Genomic DNA, 23286 nt, shown 5'->3' with positions numbered 1-23286 from the left:
TATCTACATACAAAATAATATAGGATAATACAGAATGAATTGGAGATAATCAATTGAAGGAATGCCTAGTCATTAGGAAGAGGAGGAAAGGTTTCTTTTTCCAAAAATTTATTTTTAATACATTGCTTTACGAATCATGTTGGGAGAGAAAAATCAGAACAAAAAGAAAAAACCATGGGAGAGGGAAGAAAAAAAAAAGTGAACATAGTATGTATTGAAACACATTCAGTTTTAGTTTTTTTTCTGGATGCAGATGGCATTTTCTATCCAAAGTGTATTGAGATTGCCTTGGATCACTGAACCACTGAGAAGAACCAAGCCTTTCATCACACATTCTTGCTGTTACTGTGTATGTATGATGTATTCCTGATTCTGCTTGTTTTGTTCAGCATCAGTTCGTGTAAATCTTTTCAGGTCTTTCTAAAATCAACTTGTTCATTTTTTATAGAACACTAATCTATTACCTACATCAACCACATTGTGTTCAGCCATTCCCCAGTTGATGGGCATCTACTTTGGGTATCCCAATTCTTTGCTACCAAAAAAGAGCTGCTACAAAAGCACATGTGGGTCCTTTTCCCTCCTTTATGATTAAGATGTGCAGAATTTGATAGCACTTTGAATAGAAGGATAACAGGATTGAACTTTTCCTTAAGAAAGATAACTTTGGCAGTTCAGCGGATAATAGAATGTAATGGAGAGAACCTTAAAAAGCAGACAGACCCACCAGCAGGTTATTGTAATATATTGTAACACAATATATTATAATAAAGGCATGTGATAAGGGTCTGTACTACACTGGTGGCAATGTCAGCAGGAAAAAGGAGGTATTCAGAAGACGTTAGGAAGGGAAACTGATGGGGCTTGGCAACAAATCAAATGTTTAAGGGAGACAGAAAGTGAAGACATACCTCAGTTGCTACCATGGGAACTGGAAGAATGGGTATTAGGGATGCAAAGTCAAGCCGTCTTTGCCCACAAGGAGTTCATGTTATTAGGTGTGATCTTGAAAAGTCTTAGGTGGAAAATGATGCAGGAACTAAGTATTTAGAGGTAGAAGTGAGCTGAGAGGAATGGAGAACAGCCATATGAGATGATCTTGTCTGTGAGGAACTGCAAGTAAACCAGTATGGCTATATGTATCCTGAAGGTAAGATCATGAGAGTTTTCTGAATGGGGGCTTTGATGGCTCTATGGATTATGAATTGGAATGGGGAGAGACTTGAGGCATCCAGACCATTTAAAATGGCTGTTAACGATAGTCTTATAAAGAGGGTGATTCTGATTAGTGCCCGAGTTATATTGTTGGATATGAGTGACAGAGACATTTATTCCAAGAGGTGTGGAGAGAGAGAGAAGTTGAGATGATTGAGACTGAAGAACTGAGGATTACATTAATGTTAGAGAAGCTTGGGAGACTGGGAGTCTTGAGAAGTAATAGGGAAATTTGGAAGAGGAGTGTTTCAGGGAAAAGAATTTGAAATATCTATGGAATGTCCAGTGTGAACTATCCAGGAGGCATTTGGTGATGAAACTGCTAGGATAGATTAGGACTGATAGATTATAGTCATTCACAAAGATGGTATTTGAATTCATGGTACCCAATGAGGTTACCAAGAGAGGGAATAGAGAGAAAAGAGTAGAAGGCTTCGGACACACTTTTGGCTTAGAACACTACCACTATTAGTTGGCAAGACAATAAACCAGCAGGTAATACTAAGGGTCAGTCATATCCATGGAAAGAGAACTAGAAGGAAGCAGTAGCGGGAAAATCCAGAAGGGAGAGAATATCTAGGAAAAGAGAGTGGTCAGCATCAAAGGCAGAGAATAAAGGGTAGGAGGATGGAAATTTGCCTAGTAATTTCGGATTTACTGGATTTGAAAGAAAAAAATCATTTAACAATTAGTTAAATATTTTTAAAACATTGTTTTCAAGTATTGAACAATTATTTCCTCTTACCTCTCTTTAAAGAAAAACAACTCATAACAATTATACATATAAACAAATTTTTGAAAAATTGTATGTGAAGCACAAGGTTAGAAGCTATAGAGGATACAAAAATAATTAAAAATTTACTAAAATAGTGAAGAGCTTTTCTCCCCATGAGTCTGAGGTCAGCGGTATAAGGAGTATTGTGCAAAATGCATGGGTGAGGAAATCAAAGGGTTGAAGAGACTTCAGTCTTAGGAGGCTTGAGTGAGACCCAAGTCACCTCATGGTTAGTGAGAAAATAAAGAAGTGAGCAGTGATTGGAGAGCCAAATAAGCTGCTTTTTGAAAACAGTCACTTACTAAATTGAAGGTATCTTGTAATCAGGAAAACCTTGACTCTTACCTGTTGTATACTGATTTAATGATAATGGGCAAATCACTGAAACTTTGAACATCCCAGGAACCTTTCTAAATTATATATACAGATTGTGGTTTAGTAGAAGGCAGTTCTTCTCCTTCCCCTCCCTTCCCTAAATCATAGGTCCAAACTAAAAGTAGATCGTTATTTCAAGGTAAATGCAACAGTCGAAAAAAATGTGAGCAATAATTTGCAATTAGATTGTGAAGAGCTAGAATTGCCATACCCAATTACTTTACCCATCTTTAATGTTCAATGTCACCTTGAAAAGAGGTGTTTATTGCCCCCTCCAAGTTTAAATAGAATAGCTTTGGGCAGTTTAATTTTTTAAAATCAGTAACTTAGATATAATGAACCCAAAGCTGGAAAAAATAGCAGATCCAGGCTTCAGAAATGGTTTGATAATGGGATATTTAATAATAAAAAACAAGACATTTAAATTGGGATAAATGTAAAGTCTTAGGGTAAAAAAAAAAAAAAAAAGCTGTGGATTTTAATACAGTGCAAAACTTCGTAGTGTTTTGTGATACCAAGATAGCCTATGAAGCTTTGGACTGTTGTAAATACTCTACTTTTCTAGGGTGCTATTTTTTGGGTATCCTATTTTAGGAGGGACAGTGATAAGCTGAAGGACATCCAGTGAAGTCAAACAAGGTAATGAAATTCTTAAATATCATACTTTCTAGGAGTGATTGAAGGAATCAAGCATTTTTAGCTCAGAGAAAAGAAACATGGAGACATGAGAGCAGTCTTTTGTTTTCCAAGGGTTGGCCTATGAAAGAGGGATTTGCCTTCTTTTGGTTGTCCCCAGAACTTGGAACTTTAAGTAGAATAAGAGCAGATAAGTGTTTAATTAAAGACTATCTCCAACATGTTTTTGGGAGAATGCTTGTGAAGGATTTTTGAGAAGACGTGGGCAATAATAATTGAACAGAATGAAAATATTTGGATGGGTTCAGTTCAATTTAAATTCAACACACATTGTTTATCTAGATCTTTGAGAGTTATCCTCCTTGTTGAGATTACAAATATCTTGAATTGATAATGTCTTTTTAATGCTCCTCATTTCTCCCCACAAAAAAAAAGCCTGTCCTCTTTGTGTGATTGAAAGGTTCTTCTAGAACCTCTTTTAAGGATGTCCAGGATATCTGTGTCTCATTTATCTCCAGATTGCTCAGGACTTCCTCTAGGGTGCTACCCCCTGGATAACCTTGTTACCATACCTCTCTCTCTTCACTCCCTCCTCTCCCCCAGTTTTCTTGTATATGTTTTTCTTTAGGGCAGGAACTGTTTTTCTCCTTATAATAGTACTCCCAGTTTCTTTGCATGGTGTTTGGCACATAATAACTGCTTGTTGACCGAGTATTAAGCCTACTATATAAAATGCATTATGTCAGGCCATTGAATAAGATATTTTAGAATAGGGATTCTTAGTCTTTTGGCAGTTGGTTATACCTTGTAAACATGTTCCTTTTCAGAACAATTTGTTTTTAAATGAAAGGAATGCTAAATTTCAGTTAGAAATTGAAAATAAAAATAATTTTTTCCCCATCTAAATTCATACACAGATGCTAGGTAAAGAATGCCAAGTAAAGATCCCTGTCTTAGAAGGAATTTCAGGTCCCTTTCAGCATCCATGTTTTATGATACTAAGTTAACAAAGCACACATTGTTGGGAAGAGTAAACCATTATTTGAGTTTCTTGGAAACAAAATAAAGCTTTTAAAGAAGTTTTGTATTAGACAAAGTGAATTTATGGGTAAACACTCGCAAACCTTAAAGCTCCATATATACGTTAATATACTTCTAATTTGAAAATGAGGTTGCTTATTATATAATTGCAGAAGAGGCAGCTCAGGAGATGGTATTTAGAGAACTCCTTGGAGGCAGTGTCAGGTTCAAGACTTGCCTTCGGGATACATACTATTAAAAGAAAATTATGAGAAAGCTTATAGTTGTCTTAGAATGTTTATGTAACACAGTAAGTTATATCAACCCTTCTGGGTTTAATATCTTTTGCTATTTGTAATAATTGTAATTATGTCTATTTTGAAAAGTGACAATGCTTTTTAGTTCTGTTCAGATTTTTTTTATCTGCCATTTTTAAGCCTCAATTTTAATTTCCTAATACAAGTAGTATCTTAGTATTTTTCTTTGCACTTTAAAATACTACTATTTTGAAATTTCATTTAAAGGAATATCCCATCTACTCTAGATTTAAGGTGTGTAATTTTTATGTATGCAATATTTATTATATTTAACATTGGTGTTGAATTCTCCATTAAAGTTCTTTTCTGATGCTCATTTTAGGATGGAGATTATCCAGGCTTCTTGAAGATTATTCCAGAATAGTGCAAATACTCTGGCAGGTTATACTTTTGATTTAAAGTCTTTGAGTCCAAATCTGAAATTATAGAACATATTTTATCATAAGACCCACTGAGCATCTTTATTTTTATTTTTATTTTTGCACTGAGGCAATTGTAAGTGATTTGCCCAGATTCACACAGTTAGGAAGTGTTTAAGTGTCTGAGACCAGATTTGAACCCAAAGTCCTCTTGACTTCAGGGCTGGTGCTCTATCCACTGCACCACCTAGCTGCCCCTCTAAGCATCATTTTTTCTTTGAAAGATTAATTGCCAGTCTGACTAGTAGGTGATGTATATTTTATTAATTCTGAAGTTCATATACTAAGTCATAAGGGGGGAAGTATAGCATTTGTGTTGAGCATGGATTCCTCACATTGACAAAGTACATAGATATCTATATTTATATATAGTATCTAGATATAGTTTAAGCTGTAATATTGGATTACATTCTTTGTCCAGGTAGATATTATATCAGTCTTAAGAAAATAATCATAGACTTTAACTGCTGTTTAGTAAAGTTGTTTTGGTTTTGATCAGTTTATTCCTTCATAGGACACAAGTAATAAATAAAACTAGAATAGGCCTTCTGTTCTACTTAGCACAGATTGTTATTTTGTTAGAGGGAAAAGGCTACTTACAAGGTTGCTTTAAAAAAACTTTAAAGTGAGGGGTAGCTAGGTGGCATAGTGGATAGAGCCCTAGCCCTGAACTCAGGAGGACCTGAGTTCTAATTTGGCCTCAATCCTAGCTGTGACCTTTGGCTAAGCCACTTTACCTCCAATTGCCTTAGCACAAAATAAATAAACTTATAAATAAATAGAAGAGCAGACTACTACCATATAAAGTGAATCACATTTGTTCTGTAGTTGTATCTGAATAGTAGTTACTTAAACTGAAACTCTTAAGGATTTTCATGTGTCTTATGGCTCGATATTATTTTCATTCTATTAGTAGAAAACTGAAAGTTTTTAAAAATAAATTAATCAGCAGATAGTTTTAAAAATATGTTTGCAAAAACATAACTGCTGATGTAATTGAGTAAAAGTAATTGTCTACTTTTTTGTCCAGTATTTGTAACATATTGCGATCTAGAATTCAGGGTCTTGCTTAAATATTTTGTAACTTTAAAAAAAAAAGTTTTCTTGCCCATCAGTTTTCACCTGATTATTGTGATTAATGTAGTCCCAGTAAAAATGCTTTATATAAAAGCAGTTACTTCATATGATGACAAAACTGGACCTAGCAAAAAAAAAAGGGGGGGAAATGCTATGTACTTCCAGGAATACATCTTCTTGATTGTTTATTGTAATTACCAAGGAGGAGTTTCTGATCTAATAATAAATATTAGTTAAGAAGAATAGTAGCTAAGTGATTTCTTTGGGTTGTTATTACTAAATGTGGACATAGATGTTAACACAAATGGAAAGATTGTTTGAAGGAACTGGAAATATTTACTTTGGAGAAGACAATAAGTGTGTGCATGAGACATACATATTCATATGCCCCCTTCCTCCACTCCCCACATCCTATGATGACTGCCTTTACACATTTAAAGGATTGTATTTAGAAAAGGAATTAGGATTAGAAATGATAGATATAAGTTGCAAAATAAAAATTTTAGGTGACAGATTTAAGATTGATTTAAGGAAAAACTTAAGAGTGAAATGAGCTGTTGGGAAGATAGCAAGTTTCCTTTTACTGGGCATATTCCCTGGATAAAATAATGTCTCCCATGATACTTTGCTGAATAATATTATCTTCTTTTTTCTTTTTTTAATTTTATAATTATAAAATTTTTTGACAGTATATATGCATGAGTAATTTTTTTTATAACATTATCCCTTGTATTAATTTTTCCAAATTTTCCCCTTCCTCCCTCCACTCCTTCCCCTAGATGACAGGCAATCCCATACATTTTACATGTGTTACAGTATAACCTAGATACAATATATGTGTATAAATCCAATTTTCTTGTTGCACATTAAGTATTAGATTCCAAAGATAATAAGTAACCTGGGTAGATAGACAGTAGTGCTAACAATTTACATTCACTACCCAGTGTTCCTTCTCTGGGTGTAATTGTTTCTGTCCATCATTGATCAACTGGAAGTGAGTTGGATCTTCTTTATGTTGAAGATATCCACTTCCATCAGAATACATCTTCATACAGTTTTGTTGTTGAAGTATACAGCGATTTTCTGGTTCTGTTCATTTCCCTCAGCATCAGTTCATGTAAGTCTCTCCAAACCTTTCTGAATTCATCCTGCTGGTCATTTCTTACAGAGCAATAATATTCCATAACCTTCATATACCATAATTTACCCAACCATTCTCCAATTGATGAACATCCATTCATCTTCCAGTTTCTAGCCACTACAAAAAGGGCTGCCACCAACATTTTGGCACATACAGGTCCCTTTCCCCTCTTTAGTATTTCATTGGGATATAAGCCCAATAGCAGCACTGCTGGATCAAAGGGTATGCACAGTTTGATAACTTTTTGGGCATAGTTCCAAATTGCTCTTCAGAATGGCCGGATTCTTTTTTTTTTTTTTTTTAATTTGGAATTTTTTTTCACAGTATATATGCATGAGTAATTTTTTTTTTAATATTATCCCTTGTATTCATTTTTCCAAATTTTCCCCTTCCTCCTGGTTGAAGATATCCACTTCCATCATACTATATCTTCATACAGCATTGAAGTGTACAGCAATCTTCTGGTTCTATTCATTTCACTCAGCATCAGTTGATGTAAGTCTCTCCAAGCCTCTCTGTATTCCTCCTGCTGGTCATTTCTTACAGAACAATAGTATTCCATAACCTTCATATACCATAATTTACCCAACCATTCTCCTATTGATGGGCATCCATTCCACTTCCAGTTTCTAGCTACAACAAAAAGAGCTATGGCCGGATTCTTTCACAGTTCTACCAACAATACATCAATGTCCCAGTTTTCCCACATCCCCTCCAACCTTCATCATTATTTGTTCCTGTCATCTTAGCCAATCTAACAGCTGTGTAGTGGTATCTCTGAGTTGTCTTAATTTGCATTTCTCTGATCAGTAGTGATTTGGAACTCTTTCATGTGAGTGGAAATAGTTTCAATTTCATCATCTGAGAATTGTCTGTTCATATCCCTTGACCATTTATCAATTGGAGAATGGTTTGGTTTCCTATAAATCAGGGTCAGTTCTCTATATATTTTGGAAATGAAACCTTTGTCAGAACCTTTACTTTTAAAAATATTTTCCCAATTTGTTACTTCCCTTCTAATCTTGTTTGCATTAGTATTGTTTGTACAGAAACTTTTTAGTTTGATGTAATCAAAATCTTCTATTTTGTGATCGATAATGATCTCTAGTTCTCCTCTGGTCATAAATTCCTTCCTCCTCCACAGGTCTGATAGGTAGACTATTCTCTATTCCTCTAATCTATTTATGATCTCATTCTTTATGCCTAAATCTTTATGCCATTTTGATCTTATATGGTGTTATATGTATATGGTGTTAAGTGTGGATCCATATCTAATTTCTGCCATACTAATTTCCAGTTTTCCCGACAGTTTTTTTCAAATAATGAATTTTTATCCCAAATGTTGGTATCTTTGGGTTTGTCAAACACTAGATTGTTATAGATGTACCCTTTTTTGTCCTTTGTACCTAATCTGTTCCACTGATTGACTGGTCTGTTTCTTAGCCAATACCAAATGGTTTTGGTGACTGCTGCTATATAATATAGCTTTAGATCAGGTACACCTCGACCACCTTCATCTGACTTTTGTTTCATTAGTTCCCTTGAAATTCTTGATCTTTTTTTCTTCCATATGAATTTTGTTATTTTTTTCTAGGTCATTAAAATGTTTCTTGGGAGTCTGATTGGTATAGCACCAAATAAATCGATTAGTTTGGGGAGTATTGTCATCTTTATTATATTCACTCGGCCTATCCAAGAACACTGAATGTCTTTCCAATTATTTAAATCTGACTTTATTTTTGTGGCAAGTGTTTCGTAATTTTGCTCATATAATTCCTGACTTTTCTTTGGTAGATGGATTCCCAAATATGCAAAAATAATTTTCAGCATTCACCTTTGCAAAACCTTGTGTTCCAAATTATTTTCCCTCTACCCCTTATTTCTTCCCAAGACAACAAGCAATCAAATATAGGTTAAACATCTTCTAAACAGATTTCTGTATTCAACATGCTGTACAAGAAAAATCAGATCAAAAGGGGAAAAAACAAAATATGAGAAAACCAAAAAAGGTGAAAATACTACGTTTTGATCATATTCAGCCTTCATAATTCTCTCTCTGGAAGCATATGGCTATTTCCATCCCAAGTCTATTGGAATTGTTCACCTGCCTCATGGTTGAAAATAGCCAAGTCCATCACAGTAATCTTGTACAATGTTCTCTTGGTTTTGTTCATTTCATTTAGTGTCAATTCATATGTCTATAAGTCTTTCCAGGCTTTTCTGAAATCAGCCTGCTCATCATTTTTTATTAATACATTGCATTCATACACCAAAACTTATTTAGCTGTTGCCCAGCTAATGGGCATCCACTCAGTTCTCATTTCCTTACCACAATAAAAAGGGATGTTAGAAACATTCCCCCCCACCCCCCTATTTAAGTCCTTTTAACTCTTTTTTGATTGTTTTGGGATACAGACCCAATAGAGACATTACTGGATAGTAATGATAGTTTGATAGCCCTTTGGGCATAGTTCCAAATTGCTCTTCCAAATGGTTGGATCAGTTCACAACTCTGCCTCCAATGCATTTCAGTTTTCTCACATCCCCTCTAACATTTAGCCATTCTGAGAGGTGTGAAGTATCTTGTGTTTTTACAATGCTTTTAAACTTTGTCAGAGTTAAAGATAAATGGATTATATAGCCATTTTATATTCATAAAAATTTTGTGATTGTCTTGTTCCTAATGAAGGGTTCATTTTACTCTGTTGTCATATAGTTTCCTGTGTATACCTGTTTTGATTTCTGTGTATGATTTGTATAAATGGATTTCATTACTTAAAAAAAAAGAGACAATAAGGGTAGGTAGGACAGAATCATAGAATTGTGATTTAAGGGAATATTCTCCAATACTCAAAGGAAATATGATCTCATGATTTAATAAGCTCTCTCCAGTGATTCAGGGGTCCACTTAAAGTATCAGGGGATATTCTCAATTTCTGCTGACATCGAGGATACCAGTGGAAAATCATGCTTGTGTGTCATCCTTTCTCCTGAAACATCCATCTCTCTCTTCCTGTCATATATTTTCATGATGAACCCTCTCCTTTGAAATTCCTTATTTCTTATGTGTTAAAGTCTGCTTATACCTGCCATAAGCTTTTCCATCGCTCTTTCTGTGATAATTTATTGTTAATTCTTTGGAGACCATTATATCCTATGGATCACTTGTCCTACAGCATCACCCTGAGAATGTTGGCATAAAATATTGTACTTCATTGCAGTTTTCCTACTGGTGATCCAACCACTTTCCTTTTTCCTGTTTAATTCCAACTTTTATGTCTATATTTTCTGTGTGTGTGTGTGTGTGTGTGTGTGTGTGTGTGTGTGTGTGTGTGTGTGTGTGTGTACATACCCATTGATGGACAAGTAGTAGATATTCTTCATCCAGTTGCTATTCTCTGTGAAGATAAGCCAAACTCTTTTGACTATCATTTTTGAGATACTGAAGTGCTCTTGATAAAACCAGCAAATAAGCAGGAGCATTTGGATGATCAAACCAACTATACAAAATTATCCTTCAGTGTAGACTAGTTGATCTTGATCACAGTGAAGAACAAACATCTTTGGTTAGAATCCATCTCCTTGTTTTATGACCTTTGTCTGATGCTCTAATTCAAGAGTCAATGAATAGTTTATTTTTGTTATTGTCTTTCAGGGAATTCTGAATGATTTTGATGTATGGATGGAAGGAAACTCTTTTTTTTCCTTTTCAGGAAAGTGGGAGGGAATTGTGAGAAAAATACTGTTTTGGATGCTATGTTCCTTAATCCTTTGGTGATTGAGACCTATTACCTTATCTATGAAATAAGGGATTTGATTGAATGGTTTCTTAAGGTAGTTTAAAAAAATCTGAAAAATCCCAAGATTCTTGATTGAAATGAGAACCTGGTATTATTATTAGTTGGAAAGTTAAATATGAAAACTTTTCTCCCTCCATGTTTATAATTGAATTAAAAAAATTTTGGTCCTGGTGTGAAGAGATTTCCTTCTGTTTGCAAAGAAAAAATCCTCTTGCAGGTTTTATTTAGGCCCAAATTTTAGCCAATAAGAATTCAGACTAACCTAGCTATGTCCCAAAGGCTGGTCATAAGATGATTTTATTTTTTTTCAGTTAAAAGAATGGAAGGAAATGCTTTATTAAAGTGTGAAGATTTGATGTGCAAAGGTGGAAGGAAGAGTACTTTATGTTGATGAAATTATAGATACTCAATATTGAAGTAAAGAATTATTTATGGACCTTTCCCTCCTACATTTTAAGAATAGTTTGTAAGGGCAATTTCTAACTTTAAAAAAACCTACTCACACATGGCTTATAGGAATTGGCTATTCTTACTCCCAACCCTATTCTAGAGAGAGGAGAAAGAATGACTATTTGCTATGGGAACCATTGTGGGGAAAAAAACCAACCATTTTAAGAGAATGAATTCTAATCTGAAGAAATAGAGGCAGGATGAATTTGTAGGTCCTGACCTTGGGGAAATCAGGTAAGGCCAGCTTTGTTTATTCAGTAGCATCCTTGGTATTTTTTTTTTTTTTCTCCCTTGTATTTTTTAATTTTTTTCACTCTTATTTTCCTGTGAGAAGTTTTACCAAGAAGAAATTTATTTGGAATAATGGGAAATCTTTTTAGGAAAGGATTGTTGAGAAATTGGTACTTTGGTGTGAATTAGTTCATTTGGATTATTTCCCCCTTATGTTTATTTACTGCAAGGGATAAGAATTTTGAATGGGGGAGAAGTGGTAGATTATTTTGGAGCATAGAATACTTTAGGTTATTGGGCAGGCCTAAATTGAATAATAATGTTGTGAACAGTTTTTCAATGGAGAGCTCAGAAGGAGGGAAATTGGATAGAAGATAGGTAAGACATTTCTCATGTTTCATATTCTTTTACTTTCCATTCTCCTCAAGATTTAGGTTAATATGATTATTATTATTGTAGATTTATTGTGGTTGTCCTGTATGAATACTTTTTCTTTGGAAAACATTGTATTCTGGGGGCAGCTAGGTGGCGCAGAGCATCAGCCTTGAATTTAGGAGGACCCGAGTTCAAATTTGATCTCAGACATTTAAGACTTCCTAGGTATGTGACCCTGGGCAAGTCACTTAACTCCAGCCTCAGGGAAAAAAAAAAAAAAAAGAAAATATTGTATTCCCATAATATTCTCATTACTAGAATGAGTTCTATTGGTATCTAGTGGTTTGCTAGATTTTTAACAATCACTTCTCTGCAAAAATATGTAGGAAGCAATTTTAAGTTTAAATTGCACGTTTAGCATTTTTTCCAACAATTTAAATCTAAACAATAAACAACAATGAATCAAGTTTTGATTTGTTAGCATTTGTTGATTTCTCATGTGTAAATATGCTCACTGAAAAAATTTAACAGTTGGCTCATTTCAAGCATGTTCTTAGGACACCCTTGCTTGTATGATTTTTTAATAATTTTTACTTTTGTAAAATAATTTTTGAAAGCTTGAATTTTGGGGTACCTACAAAATTTGAACAACCAATGATGAATCTTCTCTTTCTGAATTATATAGGAGATGGATGGAGGGGAGCAAGAATTTAATTCTGTGATTAGTGTCACATTCCTAATAATTGATGTCTATTGATCTTTCCCTCCATTTTGTGCTGATACTAGTATGTAAGGAAAAGAGGGTAGAAATATGGGAGGATTAGAGTTCTGACTACTTTCATGGTGGTAGGTGTTCACTGCTTTTTTTCCTTTGGGAGTAGTGGGGGGGGTGGTCTAATTTTTTTATCTCTTTAAGTTGATGCTGAGAGGCTAAAGCCTATAGGCTCTTTGGGAGTAGGAAGGCTTGCTTTGGTCTTCATGTTTATGCAAAATGTAACATTATGCAAATTGTAAATTTCATCAAATTGGTCTACTTCCAACTGTGAATTTTAAAATGATCCTAGGGTTGTTACCTTAGCTGAATTTAAAATTTTTTTTCCTGAGGCAATTGGGGCTAAGTGACTTGCCCAGGGTTACACAGCTAGGAAGTGTTAAGTGTCTTAAGACCACATTTGAACTCAGGTCCTCCTGACTTCAGGGCTGGTTTCTATCCTCTGCGACGCCTAGCTGCCCCCCTTCTTTCTAAAATCTTAATCATTCTAATCATTTAAGTCATTCTAACTTTCACAAGAAGTGCTTCAGTCACTACTAAAATATTATTTAGAACATAATATTTTTCTTTTTTTAAAAATTCTTTTAGTTAACATAATTAAACTTGTCTATATTATAGTCTTGTTTAATAGATTTAGGTATTTGATAATGGGCATGTTCTACTTTATATAAATAATTTTTTTTGAGCTAGAAAATGCCCTTAGAGATTATTTTTTCTACTTTATATAAATAATTTTTTGAGCTAGAAAATGTCCTCATTCATGACTCATATTTTACATATAACAGTCTTTTAGAATTGGAAATGCCTCTAAAACTATTACTAAGTGAGTCAGTTTTTTGAGTTGGGAGATGAGATAGTTGCACTACCAAGCTCAAATCGGTATCTTTCTAATTTAAGATTGTTCAGAAAATTTTGGATTATGTAAATTAACTCTGACTACATAAAGTGACTTTAACTTAATTGGGCCTTGTTTTTATCCTTTACCAATGCATACAGCTATTGGGGGGAGGAAGGGGAAGAGGGCACTAATGACAGATTAAATGTGATTTGGAATTATAACGGGGCTGTCTCTAAATCTGACCCTCTCTTTAGATAGAATAGCGAGGTTAAATTAGATTAAATGAGAAGGGACAGATGTAAACAATTTATTAATTAAAAGAATCTGTCTCCTTTAAGGCATTTGGGGGGAAGGAATCATTTGTAAGCTGGGCTCCAGATTATCCTCTCTCTCAGTCTGGCCTATTCTTTTCAAATGATTACTGTTTTCTCTGAGTCTTTCTTAGGAATCCTTCTGGACTCTTTCTGAGGACCTTATCTTCTTTTCCCAGATGTTGGGGGGGGGGAACCCATACATCTTTTACCCCCACAGGTTGCTAGCTAGCCAGCCACATTAAAAGAATGCTTGGGCAAGGAACTGGGAACATGGTACCAAGCAGACTTTGAATCAGAGGGACAGGCAGAATTGTGAGTCTGCCATTTATTCCATGGCAGAGTCACTTCATCTTAATTTTCTTGTACTAGGTAGTCTGTATGGCCTTTCTTTTCCCATAAAAAAGGGAGAAGGGCAGGTTTAGAGATGGGGCAGGGATAAGTGATGCTTTGGATTGGATTGGGAGTTTGAGTAGCTTTCCAAATAATTTAGTTAATTGGCTTCCCAGTTGTGAATCTCTGGGGGTTTGATATGCTCTCTGGAGAGACTTGACCATTTTCTTTTTGCAGACCTGCTTTGTGTCACTTTCACTATTTTGGATAAATTAGTGTATCACGACCACCTTCATTAGCATGGATAATTGAGCTGATTATTAATATATGCCCACCTGATTGTGAAAAATCTATTCCAGAACCTGAAATTGATAGGTGTAATTTTGAAGTTATTTCAGAGGAGAATTTTGTATAGATTATTTCAGTATTCTTTTAACAGCTTTAATTTGTTTTGGATGAGATTTTCATAAATTTTGATATTAATAGAATAGCTTTAATTTTTTTATGTGTAATATACTTAATCCTGATTTGAAGGACTTTTGAAGACCATCTTGTAAAATAAATACATAAGATATCTTGGGTATTTGGACTTTTAGTAGATCTTGCTTTTCTTGGTAATTGTTTTGTTAATTGTTCTTGAATGTTGATGTTAGCACAAATGATCTTAATTTTAAGTTCTAAATTTCTGAATCTTTAAAAATTTACATAAAAATAGTCATTTGTTAAAATACTCATAACTATAAAATAACATAGCTAATGCTATATGTTGCCTCTGTAAACCATAAGCTTTATATTATTTTTTTACTTTAAAAGATAAACTTTGTCATTTTAAAAAGCAGTGAAATTGTAAAATAGTATAATGAGCTGGGTATGGAGATTGGAACATCTGACTTCCATTATAGACTCAACTACTTATTAGCTGTATTATCCTGAGCAAATCACTTTTCTGTTTACTTCAATTCCCTCATTTGTAAAATGAGGATATTGCTAATACTTATCTCCCAGGGTTGTAAGGAGCAAATGAGGTAATAATTGTAAAGCATTGGCCCGGAGTAAGGTGTGTATAAATGTTAGCTATTTATTGTCATCATCATTTATCATTAAAACAATTAGTACTAGTATTTTAGTTAAAATTTCTAAATTACAGATTTCTGAAAGTCATTAAAAAGATTGATACTCATTCCTCAACTTGCCTTGCATAGAGATTGTGAGAATTAGTTTAAAGGAATGCTGATAAAATAATTATGTTAAATTAAGCATAAATACTAAGGCATTTAAAACCTTTAAATTTATGAATATTAGAAGCACATGGTATTTTGTACTAATTTATAACTATAATATGTTGCACGTAGTAGGCAATGTGTGTATTTTAAAAATAAAACGTTTAAACATTTTATCTTTTAGGCGAGGTTTAAATCCACCACATAGGGTGAAGTCCATCTCTATGACAACATTCACACAACAGGAAATTGAATTTCTCCAAAAACATGGAAATGAGGTAAGTGCTTTTAAAATTGGTTATTGCTATTTGGTTTAAATAAAATAAAAGTCACTCTCTATAGAATAAAGTTCTTTTTTATTTAAAAACGATTTTAAAATTTATTTGAAAGTACATGAATAAGTATAATTAAAAATATTTGAGATCTTATTTGTGAACATTATACCTAAAACATTACAGTTGTTACATTGATATTTTAATTTTTAATTCCCAAAAAGACTTTTAAAGAGATTTTTCTTTTGGAGTACTTATCTTAGTTTTAAAAGCTAAAAATAGGAAGAGAAGAAACTTTATTTAGTTTTATAAACTTTTTAAAGCTATAGGTGTAATTAAACTCTTAAGTTTTTTCTTAACTTCACGTTGGATATTTTCTTTAAATCTATGTTGAATTTGGTTTTATTGTTAATAGGCCTTACTAGAAACGACTGTGGTGAAGTGAGAGTGAGATTGATGATTATGAACTAAGAGATTAGAATATGGGGAAAGTGTTGGTGGATCATTCTATCCTTTTTCACTCACCTTTAGATAACTTTCCTAAAGCTCTTATATTCCTGTGCTTTTGTGGCATTGTGAGAGTTCTTGGATAGTTATTAGTCATGTTGATGGTGAAACCATCTGAAGGGAAGCTCAACTTTGCTGTTGCTGGTAGTCATTGTTTCCGAATATCCAAACTAGAACTAACTCCTGTGTCTCACTAAGTTTTACTTACCTGGTTCAATATGTGAAATTTTTATTTTAGTGTGATTAATAAAGCAGGGAAAGTAGCAATGTAGATTATAATGGGTCAGCTTTGGAATTGGGATGACCTCTATTAAATCCCACTTGTGTTAGAGGATAATAGCAGGCCTTTACTTTTACTTTACTTTTAGAGGATAATAGGCCTGTGATCGTGGGTATATGTCATTTAAACTCTGAATACCCTTGGTTATTCCATTTTATAGGAGTTCTCTATCCTGAATAATCAATCATAGATGTGTACAAAATCAAAGAACTTCCATTTTCACTGGTGTAAGCCTTTACAAAATGAATAGTTACTCACTGAGGGAGATGATCATAATCAGTGTACATGATAATGTCTTCAAGAATCAAAATAGGAGCCAGCTAGATGACCCAGTGGATAGAGCACCAGCCCTGAAATCAGGAGGACCTGAGTTCAAATCTGGCCTCAGACATTTAACCCCAATTGCCTCAGCCAAAAAAAAAAAAAATCAAAATAATTTGTTTTTTATACTTTGTATGATTCAAGACTGCCTGTGATTTTCAGCTAGTACTAGTAGAGAGTGTTTCTGATTTTTGGTTGCTACGTTTCCATTTATTGTATTGTCATTGCTTGTTATCATTATCCACACATGTTGAATTCAGAGTAGCTATGTTACATTAATTATTGCTTTAATGATGATAGATTGTTTCATGATTTTGGGGATGTTGGCTTTTTATTTAGTGTTGCATTTTCATAGTTGAATGTCAAGTCAGTAGTTACATGGTATTGGATAGAGTACTGGACTTGGGATTAGGAAGATCAGATATTGCTTCAGATATGGACAGCAGTGTGGCCCTCCATAAATTACATAACTTCTTTTAGTCTTAGTTTCCTCATCTGTAAAATAGGGAAAATAACTTAATTTTCTTTTTCAACCTAAACTCTTAAAGTTGACATTTCATTTCCATACTGTTCTGTATTCATTCTTGAATCTCTTTTCCCCTTGCTCTGATGCTACTCTTCTCTTGCTAGCCTTTTTTTTGGTTCCTCACTCATGATAGTGTCTTCTGTTACTATACCTCTTCTTTATAAATACCCCCTGTCCCTTTAAGATGTAGCTTCTGCATGAAGCTCTTCTTGATTCTTTTGATTATTCAATTGCTGGAGCTTTTGCCTCCCAAATTACTGCCTTGTAGTTTAAAAATTTGTATATGGATATGTGGGGGATGATAGGGGAGTGTAGAGGTACTTCTATGTGTCCTCATATCTGCATTCATATTTATATATACTTACATGTGTATATTAGCTTTATTATTTTTCATATGTACTTCTCTACCCCATTAAGAGTTATACTTTTTTTTTTAAATAGAAGAAATATGTAGTATGTTGTCTTGCAATTCACTTTGAGAATCTGTTGTCCTGTCCTTTTGTATGAAAATGACATTACTAATTTAGTATCAGTAGGAAAGGCATTTACTTGGAATTATTTTTAGAGCAATGTTCATAGGCTTGCACTAATTTAAATATACTCTTTAATTGTGAATTTTTTTTTTGTACTGATGAGATTGCAATTTTCAAAGTGTGTTTTGTTTTTTTCTGAGATGTTTTGATGAATTTTGAGATTTACATTTACAATTAGAGAAATTATATATTTGAGGATGAAGAGGTAAGAAAGTTCTCCTTGACATATTTTTAGTATGCTCCCCATTGTTAATGGAAGAGCTAAAAAAATTAGTTGTCTTTGACACTAAAAAAAAGTCTAGAATTAGTGACCTTGGAAAAACAGATTTTTGGAGTTAAATATTTATCTTGATAGACATTGAATGAAATATAGTGATATGTAGACAAATGTGGTATATATGTCATTGAGAAATAAAACTTATAGTTAGGTTACTTAAATTTGTAACTCGTTGCCTATGTAAGACATTTATAAGGATATGTATAAGGTTTATAAGGTTCAAGATATTCAAGTTATACTTGTTGACTTCATAAATCAAAAGGACTTTGAGACAAAGGTCTTTCTATATATTTAGGGAATAGAAAACTCATAAAAGTATATACATTTTTTACCCTGTGATCCCTTTCAGTGTGTTTCTTTGTTTTCTTTATTGAGGTGTTTTAGAAATTATCAAATTCATAAACATATATATGAGAAAAAAGATGTTTTAATGGTAGAATTAGGGTTTAATTTGATTGTAGCCTTTTCCATGTGGTACATCCTGGCTTCCCATATGTATATTCACGAATATAAATATGCATGCCTCTTTTAGCAATTATTTACAACTTACTGTGTGTATGACACTGTATTATCTTATGGAATACCTAAGATCCTATCCAACAAAGGGCTTACTATTTCATGGGAGAAGTGAGATTTGAAACTTAATATAGAAAGTTCAATATCAGTATGAGATAGTGTGTTAAGTTGAAAATACTTGATCTAAATTCTGTTTGTTCTCCATTATTTTCTGATGACTATTTTCCCATGCTTGAAATGCACTTCTTCTTCTTATGTTTCTTAGAATCCTTATCTACTTTCAAGATTGAGTTTGTGTCACTTCTAATGGAGTCTTCCCTATTTCACTAATTATAACATCGATTTCAAATTACATTTAGTTTAACTATATTACAGTTATGTATTATACTATTATAATACATATATAGTATACATGTATGTATACTATAATAATACATGTAGTATAATATACATGTAGTTCCCTTTTCTTCATTAGAATGTAAGTTACTTGAGGATAGGGATTTTTTTTTTTTTTCAACCTCCCATTATAACTTGCTCATAGTTTGTGCTTAGACTGATTTTTGAAAGATGGTTAAGGCTTGAATAGAAAAGAAGACATTCTAAGGGAATTGGGTATTTGACACCTTTCAATGAGGAGTAAAAACTATCATTTTGACTGGAGAAACTGGTTCATGTAGGGATCAATGGGATGGATATTGGAATTGGAATTAAATGATGGAATCTAATTTAGCTGGGTAGTTAAATGATAGTTATATTTTAGCAAGATGTATCTCTTCTCTCTTTTCTTTCTCTCTCTCCCCCTCCCTCTTTTTTTTTTTTTGGCTGAGGTAATTGGGATTAAGTGACTTGCCCTAACTATTAACACAGCTAGGAAGTGTTAAGTATCTGGGGTCAGATTTGACTCAGGTTTTCCTGACTTCAGGGCTTGTGCTCTATCTACTACACTACCTAGCTGCCTCAAGATAAATCTCTTAATAGTATTTTTTCAGGATAAATTGAAAAGACCTAGAGATTTGAGAGAGCTTGGGAACTAAGAAAGGTTATTATAAGTAGGCATGAATTGAAAAGAAAAAATAAGGTAAAAGGAGAGAAATCATGGGTATTAAGTTTTGGATGTTACCTTAATTTTTTTTTTTTTTTTAGACATAATAAAAATATATATTAAATGCAAAATATGCTTACATATTTGTACAATTATCTATGCTGCACAAGAAAAAAAGAGAAGCAAAATAAAATGCAAGCAAACAACAAAAAAAGGAGTGAAAATGCTACACTGTGAACCACACTCAGTTCCCACAGTGTTCTCTCTGGGTGTAGATGGCTCTCTTCATCACAAAATCATTGGAACTAGCCTGAATCATCTAATTATTTAAGAGAGCCATGCCCATCAAAATTGATCATCATATAATTTTCTTGTTGCCATGTATAATGATATTCTGGTGCTGCTCATTTTACTTAGCATTTGTACATGTAGGTCTCTCCAGGCCTCTCTGAAATCATCCTGTTGGTCATTTCTTTTTCTTTTTTAAATTATTATTGTAGTTTTTTATTGACAAAACTTATGTATGGGTATTTTTTCAACACTGACCTTTGCAAACAACTTTTCCCATCCTCCCTTCCACCAGGCAGTCCCATACATGTTAAACATGTTAAAGTATATGTTAAATAACAATATATGTGTACATATTTATGCAGTTCTCTTGTTGCACAAGAAAAATGGGATTTAGAAAGGTAAAAATAACCTGGGAAGAAAAACAAAAATGCAAGCAAACAACAGAAAAAAAGAGTGCAAATGCTATGTTGTGGTCCACACTCATTTCCCAGTGTTGTTTTGCTGGTTGTAGCTGGTTCTGTTCATCACTGATCAATTAGAACTGAATTGGATCTTCTTATTGCAGAAGATGGCCACGTCCATCAGAATTGATCCTCATATAGTATTGTTATTGAAATGTATAATGATCTCCTGGTTTTGTTCATTTCATTTACCATCAGCTCATGCAAGTTTCTCCAGGCCTCTCTGAAATCATCCTATTGGTCATTTCTTACAGAACAATAATATTCCATAACATTAATAGACCATAATTTATTCAGCCATACATCAACTGATGGGCACCCACACAATTTCCAGTTTCTTGCCACTATAAAAAGGGCTTCCACAAACATTTTTGCACATGTGGGTTCCTTTCCCTCCTATAAGCCCAGTAGAAACATTGTTGGATCAAAGGGTATGCACAGTTTGATAACTTTCTGAGGATAGTTCCAAATTGCTCTCCAGAATGGTTAGATAAATTCATAGTTCTACCAACAATGTATTAGTGTCCCACTTTTCCCACATCCTCTCCAACATTCGTTATTATTTTTTCCTGTTATCTTAAGCCAATCTGAGAGGTGTTGTAGTGTTATCTTAATTTCTTAAGATATTCTTCCTCTTACATTGGAAGATATTTCCTTGGGATAAAGAATAAAAATTAAATGGGCAGTAAGAGGGAAAGGGAGCATTTCATCAAAATAAAAGGAATCCGTATTATCAGCCTTTCACTTATATAGAAAATATTCCACATTGAGTACCCCTATAGATGGAGAGAAGTATATTTTCTTATTAATTCTAAGTATCTAATGTGTATAAGACACTATTAATAACTGGGAATACAAATATGAAAAAGACCGCCCGTAATCCAATAGGGGTAGATAAACATACAAAAGGAAGCTGAAAAGATGTAGTGGGTGAAGAAAGTACTGGACAGTGAAGAAGTTCAAAGAATTTCTCAAAGAAATGAAAGCTGGATATGGGAAATGGCTGGCTTGGGCATCTTCTTTATTTATTTATTTATTTTTAATTTTTATTTTTTTTAGGTTAGCAGGGACTTTATTATAAGAATTTTAGGCTACAGTCAAGAAAGGCAATTTCTTCTCTTAAAGTCAGTGAGTAAAGACAATACTTACTAGAGATGTTCTGGATTTCAAAGATACTAAAAGTACAGAATAGCCTGTGGTATTCCAAATACAATCTAGGAAAGTCTTTTTTTATTTTTTTTAATTTTTTTTTATTTTTTATAATATTATCCCTTGTATTCATTTTTCCAAATTATCCCCCCCTCCCTCTATTCCCTTCCCCCGATGACAGGCAATCCCATACATTTTACATGTGTTACAATATAGTCTAGATACAATACATGTGTGTGAATATCATTTTCTTGTTGCACAATAAACATTAGATTCCGAAGGTACATGCAACCTGGGCAGACAGATATTAGTGCTAACAATTTACATTCACTTCCCTGTGTTTCTTCTCTGGGTGTAGCTACCTCTGTCCATCATTGATCAACTGGAAGTGAGTTGGTTTTTCTTTATGTTGAAGATTTCCACTTCCATCAGAATACATCCTCATACAGTATTGTTGTTGAAGTGTACAGTGATCTTCTGGTTCTGCTCATTTCACTCAGCATCAGTTGATTTAAGTCTCTCCAGGCCTCTCTGTATTCCTCCTGCTGGTCATTTCTTACAGAGCAATAATATTCCATAACCTTCATATACCATAATTTACCCAACCATTCTCCAACTGATGGACATCCATTCATCTTCCAGTTTCTAGCTACAACAAAAAGAGCTGCCACAAACATTTTGGCACATATATGTCTCTTTCCGCTCTTTAGTATTTCTTTGGGATATAAGCCCAGTAGTAGCGCTGCTGGGTCAAAGGGTATGCACAGTTTGATAACTTTTTGGGCATAATTCCAGATTGCTCTCCAGAATGGCTGGATTCTTTCACAACTCCACCAGCAATGTATTAGTGTCCCAGTTTCCCCACATCCCCTCCAACATTTATCATTATTTGTTCCTGTCATCTTAGCCAATCTGACAGGTGTGTAGTGGTATCTAAGAGTTGTCTTAATTTGCATTTCTCTGATCAATAGTGATTTGGAACACTCTTTCATGTGAGTGGATATAGTTTTTGGGCATCTTCTTTAAATGGAGGCTTTGGAACTCCTCAATCATTTCAAATTAGAGGGGTAGATAGGGTATTGATTCTGGCCAACACCAAATCTGATTTCATCTTATAGGATAATGAGGTTTCCTTTTGGTGATAAAACTTTGGTCCTCATTATTTATCATATTATTAGAGGAAGAAAACCTGATTCTTCTTAGAATATTTTACATTATATAAATCTTACCCTTTTTAGAAGGCTTTAATACTTATTATTCATTTATTATTTCTTGTAGTGCAGTAATAATCTTTTATATTTATATAGGTTGGCTTTTTTTATAGCCATCCCTTTATTTTAGTAAGGTAAATTACATCCTGTAAAATTTTTAATTTGTTAATCTTGAATTCAGTGTATTATGTTACTCTAGTATAAATCATTCTCTTTGGGAGAATGACTTATTTTCACAATTCCTCCCATCACCCCTTACTAAAAGGTTCAGTTGATCTTTTAGACCAAGCTCATTGAAAATCCCATGGTTTTTTTTTCCTAGCCATGATTAGCCAGTGATGAGATTTGTTTTTTATTTGTTGTTGTTGTTATTGTATTTGCTTTGTTCCAATCAGCTCTTTGTGTTACCTATAGGCAAAAATCTTAAGGGAGAGGGGAACATTCATTTCATTTAATAATCAGGAGTAAATTTCATTGTATTGAGATTAGAAATTTATGGCATAGAATTTCAGAGGCAACGTGATATGAATTCACTGAAGTTATATTTAACATTAATTCTTTGGTACCCTAATTTTGAGATGAAAGTCAGAAAGTA

General features: G+C 33.6%; 1 protein-coding gene across 5 annotated transcripts in view; it reads left to right on the top strand.

Annotated features, from left to right (window-relative positions):
- The window catches only part of AGFG1 (ArfGAP with FG repeats 1), a 92439-nt gene that overhangs the window by 10825 nt on the left and 58328 nt on the right, over positions 1–23286 (top strand). For 4 of the 5 annotated variants that reach the window (XM_074298500.1, XM_074298502.1, XM_074298504.1 and 1 more), the window contains one exon: positions 15490–15583. In XM_074298500.1, the coding sequence (XP_074154601.1) occupies positions 15490–15583 (94 nt within the window). Of the gene's footprint in view, positions 1–14906; positions 15143–15489; positions 15584–23286 lie in introns of those variants that run through there. The other variant, XM_074298503.1, reaches the window with a different exon arrangement.

The sequence above is a fragment of the Sminthopsis crassicaudata genome, chromosome 3 (assembly GCF_048593235.1).
Source record: "Sminthopsis crassicaudata isolate SCR6 chromosome 3, ASM4859323v1, whole genome shotgun sequence".
NCBI classification, from domain to species: Eukaryota; Metazoa; Chordata; class Mammalia; order Dasyuromorphia; family Dasyuridae; genus Sminthopsis; species Sminthopsis crassicaudata.
This window is presented reverse-complemented; position numbering and strand designations above follow the sequence as displayed.